The sequence below is a fragment of the Lithobates pipiens genome, unplaced genomic scaffold (assembly GCF_037356315.1).
Source record: "Lithobates pipiens isolate NorthernLeopardFrog02 unplaced genomic scaffold, aLitPip1_a1.2 Scaffold_19, whole genome shotgun sequence".
Taxonomy (NCBI): domain Eukaryota; kingdom Metazoa; phylum Chordata; class Amphibia; order Anura; family Ranidae; genus Lithobates; species Lithobates pipiens.
The window spans coordinates 201,385,141-201,401,010 of NW_027507764.1; the positions used below are offsets into that span (position 1 = coordinate 201,385,141).

A 15,870-nucleotide genomic window follows, 5' to 3' on the forward strand; every position below is an offset into this window, starting at 1 on the left:
CGGTCTTCCCGAGTCTGGCTCGGGGTGGAATTTTTGTACCATTAGCGGTAACCCCGAGCCAGACTCGGGACTGCATCGCTGGATCCAGGAGGATGTTTACTTACCTTCTCCCTCGGATCCAGCGTTGTCTCCCCGCTGTACGAGCGAGCCATGCCTCGCTCGATCTATCACAGAGCCGATCTCCGTGCCCTGCCAGCGTTGCGACGCACGGGGACGGAGATCGCTGCCAAATTCAAAAAGTGAAACACACAGTATACATACAGTACAATGTAATCTTAGGCCGCGTACACACGGGCGGACTGTTCGCCCAACTTTGTCCGCTGAAACACTGTTCAGCGGACAAAGTTGGGCAAACAGTCCGCCCGTGTGTACGCGGCCTAAGATTACATTGACAGTCCGCTCGTGTGTGGGCTTCAGCGGACAGTTTCAGCGGACAGTCTGACGAACAAAGTTTTTCGGAATTTCCGTAAGACTGTCCGCTGAAACTTGGTTTGAGCGGACAGTCCGCTCGTGTGTAGGCTTGTTCGTCAAACTAAGTTCCGTGCATGCTCAGAAAGGATTTACACGCCGAAGGTTGCATTGCAGTGTATTGGACTTCGAATCTCTCGTCCCGTCGTACGTGCCGTTCATGTCATCGCGCAAGTTTTCAGCGGACTGTTCGTTCGTCGTGTGTGGTCAAGTCCGTTCATGCTAATTTTAAACGGACTGTTTGTCAAACTATTTGACGAACCTAGTTGGGCGGACAGTCCGCCCGTGTGTACGCGGCCTTACAGATTACATTGCTGTATGTAAATATTTCACATCCCCTTTGTCCCTAGTGGTCTGCCCAGTGTCCTGCATGCAGTTTTATACAATAAAAACTGTTCTTTATGCCTGGAAACTGGAGATTGCCCATAGCAACCAAAACTGTCCCTTTACATCAAAAATGATTTTAGACCAGCTAGAAAACAGCGATAATAAATTGGAATCACTCGCAGAATTGAGTGATAGCGATTTGTGGGGAGATCCGTCATCAAATACTGAAAAGTAATGACAGTGACAATTCTGCAACTGAGCAAATTTCAGTGTTTTTGATTTGATTACATTATTGAATAATTTTTATTATTGTTATATTATTATTTGGTACAATTATTTATAATTATTTATTATATTATAATTTATGATTTCATTTTTCAAACTTTATTATACCCGGGATGTCTGCTAGACTCTGGTTTGGACAGATTTAAGAGAGTTATTCCTAAGAATTACAGGACTACAATATAAAACGCCAAATTTTCATGCAAAATAATGGTACCGCTTTTAGCACCTAAAATCCAAAATAATCGTACCACCAGGGAGGTTAAACCAATAACACCTTTGAGAACAATATTTGCACCAAACAGATCTCTTTTGTCTTTGTGTGTCTAGAAACAATAGAAAATGGCCATACATTCCCTTTACGTGCTTCAGATATCATTTTTGTCTCTTTTTGGGTTTTATAACACTATAGATATTAATAATTAAGAAAGTCCTGTAATATTTTTTTTAATTATGAAGGTGAAACGTTAAAAGATCTAACGCGACACCTTGCAGATTTTCATCTGCTCGATTCGGCCCTCTGTTTTATTTGAGTCTGACATGCTTAACGTAAGCCCAGTTGTCATACTTTTACCTCGTTCTGTGCTGCAGTCCATCATAAGACAGGAACGTTTAAGCAAGTGGAAAAGTCAGACTTTTCCCATCTCAACTTGGATGATTTAGCTTGTATCACATGCGATACATTTATTTATTCTCGCTCTAGCTGTCCTCCCACAATTGGTTTCCACTTTCCTTGACAGGATTTCTTGCAATCAGAAACCTAAAACAGATACATGGGGATTAGAATGGCTGGGTCAGCTAAGGAGAAAATAATGGAACATAAGTGAGGTAATAAATACATCTGTAGATCGGGTGACTTATAGAAAAGACGCGTGCAACCGGCCAGGTCACTTGAGAGCTATATTGAGCTTTTCTCAAGGAATTTTATGGTTTGTTGTATTTGGCTAGGCATTGGCATTTTTCATTGCTGGAAGGTGTTAATTTTAGTGGAATTGAATAACAGCTCGTGCTTAAGTGTGCCAGTGGTCCCTTTTGCCACTTTTTTTTTTTTTAGCAGAGCTAAAAACCTCTTTTCACATCTGCCTGATCACACATACACAGCTACGCACATCTGTCTTCTTGAAGCCTTTATTTCCTTTTCACCACATCCGACTTTATTCTGACAGCTGAAACACAGCAGCTTGAAGGATCCTCATTACTGTGAAAAAAACCACAACTGGGTGAGGCAAAGTTATGATGGATTCAAGATTTCCTTTTATTTCTCCTATTCAAGTTCGCAAACACTTTCAACACATGTGATTCCGCTGGCACAATACAAACCATCAATGGCAAAATTCTGGTACCAATTTACAGGAATGGAAATTTGCATGTTTGCTGCACTTTGGGCTGTAAATCCTGTTAGTTGCTGAGCCCTTGTTTATTGCGCACGCTTACCATTTACCTCCGGCACTGGGTTGCCTGAGTCGGCAGTAAAACATGACTTTGAGAACATATAAAGAAAACAGAACACTCTTTTATTCCAAGTATCATCTATAGACATTAACTTTAAAAGAGCACCATGTTCAAAGCCCAGTTTGATTTACATGATTTCATGTGTTTTGCATCAGTGTTAGCTGTTTTTTTCTTTGGCAGTTTTTGGGCTGTAGGTACTTTGATGACTCCTGGACTATTCTGACTTTTAAAGAACAATTCCAGACAACAAATGATAGCATTTAGCAAGCTACTAATGCTGTTCGGCAAACACTGAAGCTCTGTGTAAGCCAGAAAGTCCACTCAGTTTGCATTAAACAGGAGCTCCAGGCTGCTTCAGAAAAAAAAATTTAAATTTAGTAGCTACAAATACCGTAGCTGCTGTCCAGGCATCCAGCCGTGTCCTCCACTGAACCAATTATTCAATCACCTATCGGGTGCTGGCACCACCATCTTGACTAAGGGAAACCTTGTGGCTTCAGACGGTTTCCTACTACGCATGCGTGAAGCGTGCTGCGCTTTATGAATGGGCCGCAGTCTTCAGCCAAACCTGTCAAAACCAGGTACCCACACCCTCTTTCCCCCCCAAAAGGTGCCTAATGTGGCAGCAAAGGGGGGGGGGGGTAGGCAGACAAGCAGAGCTTCCACTATTGGGTGGAGCTCTGCTTTAAGCCTAGTTCTCTGTAATCCACTTTTGTCAGAGATCATCTTCCAGGATGTGTAAATCCTGAAGCAAGTAGACTGATTTGATGCTATTCCTGTTCAAGAGAAGTCAGTCTAATGATCAGCTTCAGCATTAGCGGGAATGTTGGAAAAATGATGTTTGATCAGCACTGTAGCCAATTGGCTGCAGTGCTGATCATTGTATTCTGACAGAGGAGGAGTCTCTGCTGTCAGGTTACAAAAGCACAATATGGATGGAGAAACATATTCTTTTTTTTTTTTGTTTGTTTTTGTTTTATATAACCAATGATATTTAAACTTCCAGGGCAGATTTGAATCTGATTGTTGGCTGTAAGAAAATATCATAGCCAAAATGCAACTGATTATTCAAATAAATATTACATTGCAAAATTTGAAAATAAGTGTATGTAAACCCAAAATCTATTTTTTAATGAAGAAAATATCTTTTTTCAATCTGTTGGAAAGTTTAGTGTCTGGAGGTCCTGCCAGTAATAGCTCTTCCTGTTGTAGGCTGACTACACTAAACCACTGCCTCAACAATTACCAGCAGCATTGTCAGCCTGCCATGTTCGCTCCTTCAGTTGGCCATGGGGCTACCTAACCATAGGACCTGAGAGTAGCCCAATGACTAAAGGAGCACGCAGGGCAGCTGGCAACACTAATTGAGAGTGAACATGCTGTTACTTGTAAGATCTTCAAGTAAGAAACTCTGCAACAGAGTCACAAAAAAAATATTTTTCTTTTCTTTTTAAAGAAAATGGTATTCAGTAAGAAAAAATAAAAATAAAGTATACTACCTAACATACTGAAAAATAGATTTGGGTTTTACACATGCTTTAACATAATGTATCCTAGAACTTCTTGGTCCCAAGCTGTCTGGGCTGCCTTCCAGATACGTCTTTGGAAAATACTATAATCAGTCTTCTTCCTTTTCAGCGTCATAGTAAAAAATATTTTAAATCTCTGCATCTCCTGATCCCTCTGGTTCAAAATTTTCACAATGTTTGCGCTACTGTTGGTAGTGAGTTACAATATTGTTAGTTATTATGTGTAAAGAAGCAGAAATGTATATTACCAGGCACCTTGATTTTACAAGGATTGGCCTCTGTACAGTTGCCAGTTGCACTCCTGTTCAAGTTTCATACAATCAATCTGGTGAAGAATAGACCTTTTTCTGGTTGCCGAAAATGAGATTGCCTGTGGCTGGGCAACAACAGTGGCCAGGACCATGGGAAAGCATGCCATGTGTGAAAAGCCCGTTGCTATTTAATTACTTCCTCAAAACATGACTACATCATGCCAAACCCATTCTTCAGCATGCTTCATGACCTTCCTCCTCCATAGTTCTTTTATGTACCCCAAGTAAATTTTAGTGTAGACAGTTTTCTGTGTCACAAGGAACACAGAAAGACTCTACAGTCTAAAAATACACATTCAATTGTCAGCATTGTACAATACAGTACAGCCCTGGTAGCCTTAGCCCTTGTACACACGGTCGGAGATTCCGTCGGAATGTGTCCGATCGGAGCGTTTTGTCGGATATTCCGACTGTGTGTGGTCTGCATCAGACTGTTTCCGTCTGAATATCTGTCGGACCAACTTTTCCAACTTGCCGGAAATATTTTCCGACAAAATGCTCCGATCGGACATACTCCGATCATGTGTAGAGAATTCCGATCAAAGTGCCACGCATGCTCAGATCAAATTCCTACACCAAAACTTTTGGCTACTAGCGTGAACATAGTCCCGTCGTAACAAAATAACATCATCATGTCGGATTTTCCGACAACTTTGTCCGACCGTGTGTATACAACAGTTTCGGACAAAATCCGACGGATTTGGTTGTCGGAATCTCCGACCGTGTGTACAAGGGCTAATATTGCATAATCTCCCACTCATTCTGATTTCAACTGTGCAGAACATGGGAAATAATACAAAAATATTTTACAGACAATTATATTAGCAGTCAGAGAAGGCAGTAAAGCTAGGTCTATTCATTGAGTCACGACCCTAAAGCTAGAATGTGGCACTTGAGTCAAGGAAGACTGCTTCTATGATCACACAAGTATTTTGGCTCATGGCATAATTACTTTAATTAGAAAAAAAGATAGCTGCTGAAAAGGCACTTGCAACTTTCAGCTTCTATTGTAAAAAAGAAAAAGATACACATTCTTGCAAAATATGAACACGTATTTATATATACACACTCATGGATCATTTTTAACATTCACAATCATTGTCTAATGAACTATGCTCATTTAATGGATATTTTGGTTTGTTTTGTGTCAATCGTAGTTATGTACTACAGCCGCTGTAGTGTCGAAGGTTGCCCACTCCCACCCATTCCCTTCATATATACCTATTGCTCAATTAGCATGATAGATTGCCTTTTTGACCAATAGACCAAAAGCTACTGCAGATATATTGTGATTAATACCTGTCAATGCAATAGATAATGTCTGATTGTGTTCATAAAGTTAAGAGTTGTAATTAAAGTCACTAAATTTTTTTAGGGAAATCACTGGATTTATGATCTCTTTTCTATTAACCACTTTAGCTGGCAATTGCACGGTCGTGCAACGTGGCTCCCAAACAAAATTGATGTCCTTTTTTCCCACAAATGGAGCTTTCTTTTGGTGGTATTTGATCAACTCTGTGGTTTAAATATCCCCAAAAAATATATTTAAAAAAATGAGACCATTGACAATTATACAGCGATCAGGGCTAAAAATTCCCACTGATTACTTTATAAATGTCACTGGCAGGGAAGGGGTTAAACACTAGGGGGTGATCAAGGGGTTAAGTGTTTTCCTTTGATGTGTTCTAACTGTAGGGGGGATGGGCTCACTACAACATGACAGAGATCGCTACTCCTGATGACAAGCAGCAGTAGTTCCCTGTCATGTTGCTAGGAAGAACAGGGAAATGGCTTGTTTACATAGAGATCTCCCTGTTCTGACTCTCCTCACTGCAATCGTGGGCTGCAGGCGAACACTGAGTTTGCGTGACCCGCAAGCATGCTCCAGCGGCACACCCCCGCTAGGCAGGAATTGCAAAGGGACGTATGGGTAAACTCCTTTTTGCCTACCTGTGCTATTCTGCCGACGTAAATCGGTGTGCGGTGGTTGGCATGTGGTTAATGATATAGCATAAATTACCATTTTAACCAGCCAGGCCACTAAAATAATGTCTAGGATCCAGGGAATATCTGATTGAAGTTTTGGGGAATTGGAAAGAAATGTATTTTTCCCTTGCTGGAGCAAATTTGACCATGCATTGTAGGTGTTGTGCCTTTCCCTGGCTCTTCTGCAGGTATAGGATTCTGTATATGGAGGTTTTCTATTTGTTTCTATTTACTTATTCTATTTAATTTTTTCTATTGATTGAACTAGATAGACTTTTTGTATTTTTTCAATCTTTCTAAATATGTAACTATACTTTATGTGACAGCCCTAACCGTAATGTACAGGTGCCCAGCAATAGCCATGAGCTTCACTTGGGTGGCACATAGAACAATGATCCCAAAGCCTTTTTTTATATGTCCTAAGGAGCCCACTTAGCATGTTGTTTTTATCTGTCACATCAGAATATTCCTAATATCAGCAGATACTCCAAACGTCAGGTTCTTTGTTGAATATTGATAGATTAGGGGGTGCTGTGATAATATTGTCTGCTGTTTGAAGAGATAAGTAACGTTTATTTTTCAAACTGAATAGAGAGCAGTGCTATTTAACCACTTGCCGCCCACCATATAGCAATATGACATCGGCAAAATGGTTGCGATATCCTGACCAGACGTCATATGATGTCGCCCGGATATTAAGCTGCTGCGCGATCGTTGTTGCGGTATGTCCGTCTGACACACCGCAGCTCTGACAGAGACTCTTTACCACATGATCAGCCATGTCCAAACACGGCTGATCACGATGTAAACAGAAAGAGCCATCGATCGGCTTTTAATCACTCGTGTCAGTGAGCCGATTGGCTGCTCCTCTGACAGGGGGGTCTGTGCTGATTGATTATCAGTGCAGCCCCCCGAGGATGCCCACACTGGACCACCAGGGATGCCACAAGGACCACCAGGGATACCACCACTAGTCACCAAGTATGCCATCCCAGACCACCAGGGATTATTGTTTGGCACTGATTGGCATCCATCATTACCGTCATTTAGTGTACATCAGTGCCACCTATCAGTGCCCATCCAGGCCCATCCATGCCACCAATCAGTGCCCATCCATGCCACCTATCAGTGGCAATCTGTGCTGCCTATCAGTGCCCATCTGTGCTGCCTTTCAGTGCCTAGCAGTGCCCATCCGTGCTGCCTTTCAGTGCCCATCAGTACCCATCAGTGCCACCTATGTGTACCCATCAGTGCCAAAAATTAGCACCCATCATCATTGCCCATCAGCGCCACCTCTTCAGTGCTACCTCATTGGTGCCACCTCATCAGTGCCCATCAGTGCCACCTTATCAGTGCCCGTCAGTGCCCATCAGTGAAGGAGAAAACTTACATATTTACAAAGTTGTAACAGAAACACATTTTTTCACACTTTTCAGTCATTTTTTTATTTGTTTAGCAGAAAATAAAAATCCCAGAGGTGATCAAATACCACCAAAAGAAAGCTCTAATTGTGGGAACAAAATGATAAAAATTTAGTTTGGGTACAGTGTAGCATGACCGCACAGTTGTCATTCAAAGTACGACAGTGCTGAAAGCTGAAAATTGGTCTGGGCAGGAAGGTGTATAAGTGCCCGGTATTGAATTGGTTAATATTTGATTGCATTATGTAGTCATGACAGAAACCATTTATCTCATTGCAGATGACTTTTGTTTCTGTATAATTTACGAATTGTTGACATTGTACAAATAATATACACAGTACTGCGTTTACATCATTTCAACTTCTGCCCCACGTAAATCACACTTTCAAATGTTTCATTTGCTTTGGCAAATTTGTATTTTAACCTTTTGCAGCTACTTCAACTTTTCTGCATTTCCCTCTTGGTCTCCTGTGCTCTTTGGCAGGCTGCCCAAATAACAATCTTATGCATCTTAATGCCCTAGTGGCTCCTACATTTAAGAATTTAGAGATCATGCCAACACAGATGCATTTTGATACACATATCATCTTGGCAAAAGTTATTTTTCAATCATTAGTTTTCCTATTTTATATTTGCGCTATCTTTAGTGTTATTGTAGTGAAGTTAGATTTGGCACTCAGTTTTTAATGGTAGTTTTAAGAGTTTGTCCTTTTCACCATTATTGTTAAAGTGGACCTTGCACTTAAAAGCAAGGTCCACTTAATACACCAGAATCCCCCCTCTCCCTTAATAAATTGCCACAATAAAGTGAAAGGAAAAACCCACCTGGTTCTTTTTTCATATAATGCAGCAAATTGCTTTGGGGTTGCCATGTATGAAAGCCTAAGTGCAGACAAAACAAAAACAGAAAAAGACATAACTTACAGTCAGTAGAAAGTGCTCCTTTTTCTGATGCCCCTTCTTTTAGTTGAAATAGTCCTCTCTCCATGTTCCCCCCACCTCAGCCACCATAATATTCTGGTGTGGCAAGAGTTAATAGAAGTAATGTGCTACACAAGCTGTCATCAAGAGAACCCAACTATGCCCGCCCTTTCCGTTCAGCTGCTCCATCCATAGAAGCTGTACTACAGCTTCTAAAGCCTGATAAACACGATCGGACTTTTGTACAAAAGGGCGTTGGCCGTAAGTTTGTATTGCATACACACGATCTGACTTTTTAGGCAACAAACACGAACGTAGTGACGTTTCAATGTACTGACGACACTTCAAATGAGGGCGTTCAATTACTCCAGTGCCACCTTTGGTCAACTTCTGTATTGTTGTCTGATCTTTTGCATTGGTTCTGAGCATGTGTGTTTGTACTTTGTACAAAAGTGCAATGGTTTTGTGTACACACGATCAGACTTTGCTCCAACGGACTTATGTTGTCAAAAAGTTTGTCCGTTCGCACAGCCAACAAAAGTCAGATGAAAACCGAAAAAGTTTGTCCAATAGAGCATACACACAGTCGGATGTTGCTCCAAAACAGCTGATTTGCATGTTTGTTGTCAAAAAGTCTGATCGTGTGTACGGGCCTTCCTGAATGAAACACAATCTATGCATTTAAGGGGGTTGATCCATCAATCATCTATCATTCCTCCATTCATAGATCCTGTTTCATAGAAGCTGTAGTATGGCTTCTGTGAATGGAGCAGCTGGGCAGAAAGAGCAGGCATAGCCGGGCTCTCCTGATGACAGCCTGTGACAGCCCCTATGGAGACATGGACAAAGGAGGATTTCAACTAAAAGAAAAGGTACCAGCACAAGGGACTCATCCTACTGAATGAAAATAATGCCCCCTGTGCTTATTTTTCTGTTTTTATTTTGTCTGCACTTAAGTTTGAGAAACATGGCCGAAGCTTTTTGGTCATACTTCTGTTCTGGGTCATAGTAGTGCACTTAGTTTTGCTCTCCTGTGACCCAGAGTCAGCTGATAGCAGGCTATTGCCCGCTATCAGCTGACATCATACAGCCGCTCCAGGCTCTGGAAGGATCCCAACCAAATTGTCAGGATCCACCCAGCTGCCTGATTATCAGCACTTGGCTGAGAGCCAAAGCCATACTGTACCCGCCCCCTTTCCTGCCTGGCGCTCCATTGAGTGCCGGAGGGGCAGAGCGGAGAGAGGTGACTGCCAGTCACTTCTCTCTGCTCTGAGCAGTCAGGGAACTAAGCAATAGTCATGTGATCGCTCAGTTATCTGTGTTAGAACTGATATGGGACAGCTGCAACATCACACCTATGCTGCAGCATACAGGTGAGTATGAAGGTTTTTGTTTTTTTATGTATCCCATACATCTCCTTTAAGAAGACCTTTCTTTGTAGTGCAGGGTCTGCTTTAAAAGGGCATTCATTTCCAACAGTTAAACAAACGGTATGCAAATAAAATATATTTGCCTGCCATCAGATGCCTAAATGTATATCAACAGGTACTTTGCCCATCTTACCTTCTACTTCTCTAATGTTGTTTCAGGAAGGTAATCCCACTAAACATTATTCTGCATCATTCAATTAATTTATATTTTGTCCAATCGCATCAATTAATAGAAGAGTACATGTTTTTCTTTGTTTACTGAACTTCCATTATTGCTGAGAACTAAAGCTAGTGCTTGGACAGCTATATAAAGGATGCTCTTGCCAGTCATAAAACAGCAATATGTAAAGTGATATTAAGACCTATTAAGGTAATTTTCTTTGCTTTTCTTTTTTCAGCAACTCAGTGTAAACATGGAGCTGTATATGACACCTGTGGTCCAGGATGCCTGAAGACATGTGAAAACTGGAACGAAATTGGTCCATGCATCAGGCCGTGTGTGGCAGGATGTCACTGCCCTGCTAATTTAGTACTTTACAAAGGAAAATGCATCAAGCCAGCACTCTGTCCACAGCGGTGACATAAATCTTTCATCAAGGACTTTTAAAGCTGGTAGTTTTTTATTTTTAAAAGCTCTCAGCCAATGAAGGACTCTACTGTTGAACTCAGAACTCGTAAAAATGAATATGTGCTGACACATTGACACACATGGACGCAAGCAACTAATATAAATATGATATAAATATAAATACAAAATTATACATCACTTATATACGCAAAGACAAATAATTATATGTATATTTTTTGCTATAAGGTTTATGTATTATTTTTTAGGATTCTATCCTTTAAACTATTTGAATAATTGTATAAATAAAACAGATGTTTCTAATTTAATATGGTGGCATCGGAAAATGTACCGGTTAGCATTACCATAGCTTGAGCTCTATGTTTTTACAAAGAATTTTTGTAGCAAAAGAACATTTCAGAATATTTTAACATTCAAAATGAATTTCCTGTTGAACTTGAAGCATACATCTCTGAAAATGGACAAATTATGCAGAACTTGATCAGTTATTATGAGAGGAATTTTTCTTCAATATAGCTCACTGCTGACAGGTACTTATTATAAAGATTTCAAATATTTTCAGTACATAGGGCAGTAATCTAGAATGGGTAGTGCTCTAAATTTGACAGATTCTGCTTTGCGGTAGCTCTAATGCCCCATGCACACGGTCGGACTTTCCGACGGAAAATGTGTGATCGGATCTTGGTGTCGGGAAATCCAATCGTGTGTGAGCTTCATCTGACTTTTTTCGGCGGAATTTAAGACACACAAAATTGAGAGCAGGATCTAAAATTTTCTTACAACAAAATCCGATCGTTTAAATTCCGATCATGTGCAGACAATTCCGAAAGACAAAGTGCCACGCATGCTCAGAATAGATTAGGACAAGCTATTGGCTACTGCCCTCTTTATAGTCCCATCGTACGTGTTCTACGTCACTGCATTCTGAACGATTGGATTTTCCGACAACTTTGTGCGACCTTGTGTATGTAAGACAAGTTTGGGCTAAAATCCATGGGTTTTGTTGTCGGAATGTCCGATCGTGTGTACGGGCATATGAGTTGACCTTATGCTCCAGGCCGGCATCAGACCCTAACAAAACCCTAATTTCGAGCTCCAGGCTCCAGAAACTCCAGAGCTGTTCCAGAAATGAGTGCTTAAAGAGACGCTGGGATTGATTTACTAAAACTGGAGAGTGACAAATCTGGTGCAGCTCTACAAACCAATCGGCTTTCCCCCCCCCTTTTTTTTTTGTCAAAGCTCAAAAGCTCAATTGAACAAGCTGAACAAGTCAGAAGCTGCTTGGCTACCATGCACATCTGCACCAGAATTTGCACTCACCAGTTTTGGTAAATCAACCCCATTGTCACCTTGCCTATTCAGGGCAAAGTGAATGATGCAAATCATTCCCACACCCACCCACTGATACCTCCAGTGATCAAATGATGCTCCTTCCTCTGTCAGTGCCACCACCAAAATACCTAATGTTTCCTAGTGTTGGAGCCTAGGATGGAGTGGTGATGTCATCCCCTTAGGTATGCTACAGTGCCTTGGGACATTAATTGGCCTCAAGTTCTGCTTCATAGGCGAAAGTCACATGCTCCCCCATACCCAGAATCAATTAATATTTTGAGTCAGCTGTGGCTGAGGAAAGAGCTGCAATTGAGCACCAGAGAGGAGAGTGTTAGTGTGTTATGATTGCAGTTGTCATTGGGCCCTGGGTGACAGGGTCTCTTTAGGAGCAGCTCTGCTTTTCTACAGTGACAACAGCATAACTCTTAATTTTATTCTTGCTATACCTAGGCCATTTTTGGATAAAAGTGTTAATTAAACCTTTGTATTAGTAGAGGAACATGTGTAGTTTCTAACACTGAAAATGTTACACTTATCGTGAGACTTCCTTTTGTTTAGCAGACATAGAAAGGTTTAAAAATATGCAAGGTGTCAAAACTTTAGGGCAAATTAACATTGGTCTGTTGTGGTGTGTGGCATTAAAACATACGCGTTAACATGCATTGTACAGCATGTTAGCATGCATTGCATTAAGACAGCCTATTCATTTGAATGGGCTGGCAATGCAGCAAAATAGACCAAAAATCAGGCATGGAACATTTTTCTCAGTGCTCCACCAGACACAATAATGTGTTACTGTGCTTTGTGGTGTGCTTTAACGCATGCGCGTAGGAGGTGCTTAAAAATAAATGGCACCGCAATGCACTAATGCACTTTGCAACAACTCATTGCACTGAAGAAGTGTGAATAGTACAATGCCTTGTCATTCATTTTAATGGCAAGCCAGTGCACTAACTTGACATACTTTCGAAGAGCATGCATTGCAGCACACTACAATGCATGCTAAACATACTACTGTGAGCTGTGGTGTGCTTCATTAGAGAAAAAAAAATGCAAATCAGATTTTTGGTCTGTTTTGGTGTGTTGCTTGCCAGTTCAAATAATTGGGTTGTCTTAATGCAACATACACTATATTACCAAACATATTGGAAGCCCTGCTTTTACAAGCACATGAACTTTAATGGCATCCCAGTCGTAGTCCGTAGGGTTCAATATCAAGTTGGCCCACCCTTTGCAGTTATACCAGCTTCAACTCTTCTGGAAAGGCTGTCCACAAGGTTTAAGAGTGTGTCTATGGGAATGTTTGACCATTCTTCCAAAAGCGCATTTGTAAAAGTCAGGCACTGGTGTTGGACAAGAAGGCCTGGCTTGCAGTCTCTGCTCTAATTCATCCTACAGATATTCTATCGGGTTGAGGTCAGTACTTTGTGCAGGTCAGTCAAGTTCCTCCACCCCAAACTCACTCATCCATGTCTTTATGGACCTTGCTTGTGTACTGGTCCAAATCATTTGGTGTAGGGGGGATTGTGGTGGGGGGTTGTTTTTCAGTGGTTGAGCTTGGCCCCTTAGTTGCAGTGAAGGGAACTCTTAACCTCCCTGGCGGTATGATTATGTCAGATTTTTTAATCTCAAAGCGATACATTGTTTTGCATAGAAATTTGGCGTTTTATTTTGTAGACCTGTAATTCTTAGTAATAACACACTTAAATCTGTCCAAACAAGAGTCTAGTAGACATCTTGGGTATGATAAAGTTTGAAATACGAAATGATAAATTATAATATAATAAATAACTATAAATAATTATAAAAAAAATAATATAATACTAATAAAATTAATTTTCCCACAAATTACTGCAAGTGTTCTAATTTACTATTGCTGTTTTCTAGCTGGTCTAAAACCACTTTTGACATAAAGGGACACTTTTTGGTTGCCATGGACAATCTCAAGTTTCGAGGCAGAAAGAACAGTATATATAATATAAAGTGCATGCAGGGCACTGGACAAAGCATTAGGGACAAAAGGGATGTGAAATGATTTGATACAGTAATGTAATCTGTAAGATTACAGTGAACTGTATGTGTTATGTTTTTTGTACTTTTTGAATTTGTCGTCAGGCTCTGCCCCCATGCGTCGTGCCACTCACAGGGAACAGAGCCCGGCATACAGAGGATCCGGCAGGGGACAAAGCGGGGGGACATCGCAGGATCCTGGTGACAAGATAAGTAACCTGGACCAGGATCCTGTGATGCAATCCCGAGTGTGGCTTGGGGTTACTGCTAATGGGAATGAAAATAAACCCCGAGCCACACTCGGGAATACCGCCAGGAAGGTTGAGGGTTCAGCATATCAAGACATTTTAGACAATTTCATGCTCCCAATTTTGTGGGAACAATTTGGGGATGGCCCCTTCCTGTTCCAACATGACTGCGCACCAGTGCACAAACAAAGTCCATAAAGACATGAATGAGTGGGTTTGGAGTGGAGGAACTTGACTGGCCTGACCTCAACCCAATGGAACACCTTAGGGATAAATTAGAGCAAAGAATGCAAGTCAGACCTTCCCATCCACATCAGTGCCTGACCTCACAAATGTTCTTCTGGAAGAATGGTCAAACATTCCCATAGGCACACTCCTAAACCTTGTGGCCAGCCTTCCCAGAAGAGTTGAAGCTGTTTTAGCTGCAAAGGATGGGCCAAATTGATATTGAACCCTATGGACCATGGGATGTCATTAAAGTTCATGTGTGTGTAACAGCAGACGTCCCAATACATTTGGTAATATAGTGTATGTTAGCACAAAGCAAAACAACACATTTGAGCCACACACCAAGACAGACCAGAGTAAATGGACCCTAAAAGTATCAACTTTCTAAAAAAATTATAAATTTGATTTATTCATTTTTCTAAATAGGCAATGCAAAACAGGCATTATAAGAGTTTATGAAGCGTATTTACAACAGGATAATAACTGGACTCTCCATTTTCTCCTCTTCTGCTCAAATGTTGCATCAATATACAACATGCCCATGACTAATTCCTAGGTGTTTGTTTATTACAAGTAATATGATAAATATTTTAAATGTTTGCAAAACTGTCAGGGTGAACTGTCTAGGATTGGAGGTGCAGGGGTTGTATGCAGACACAAACACTCTCAGAAGTCCTTTGCTAAATGAGGGACAGCCTGATTGGCACCAGATGGGTGTCTGATCTTTATTGTCGCTTGAATGATAAATCTCACTTATTGTTTATTTATCTGAATCTGGGACTGTTATAAAGCAAACCGCAAATTTACCTAAACTATTGGGAGAGAGTTAAAGCATTGCCATTTTATGTGTACGTATACATATGTACCTTGTTTTCAGTAAATATTTCAGTTGTGGCCAGTTATATGGTTTTTATTTATTTGTTAAAATAAACTTTTCACTGATTGAAACGTACAGCCTGCCATTATTGGCCTCTACTTCTGAAAATTTTAGCTGCCTAGCTGATCCGTTGGCTCCAATACTTTGACTCACTTTCCTGGGACAAGTGTACAAGTTTACAGTTTTGCCTTTTGACTTTACCAATTCCTGAGTCGTAGAAGATTTGAAACCATGGACAGTCAGGGAACTGATATTTTCAGAAGGAGGGTAGCAATAGCAGCCTACAAATTTCTACCAGGACAAGTTTCCTTTAAGAGACCATGATTTCTGATTAAATCATCTCCATCTGCCTCAGCCATTGAGATGATGACAGAACCTTTGTTTTAATACTATGAAAGGCCTTACATTTATTGATTGTAATCAACGCAACAAGTTTTTTGTTTCAAAAGCAGTATATGTATC

At 40.8% G+C, this 15,870-nt stretch overlaps 1 protein-coding gene across 1 annotated transcript in view; it reads left to right on the plus strand.

Annotated features, from left to right (window-relative positions):
• The window catches only part of BMPER (BMP binding endothelial regulator), a 338,127-nt gene extending 322,648 nt beyond the window's left edge, over positions 1-15,479 (plus strand). The window contains exon 15 of the mRNA XM_077491626.1: positions 10,526-15,479. Coding sequence (XP_077347752.1) covers positions 10,526-10,707 — 182 coding nt within the window. The 3' untranslated portion in view covers positions 10,708-15,479. The remainder of the gene's footprint in view (positions 1-10,525) is intronic.
• The last annotated feature ends 391 nt before the right edge of the window (positions 15,480-15,870 follow it).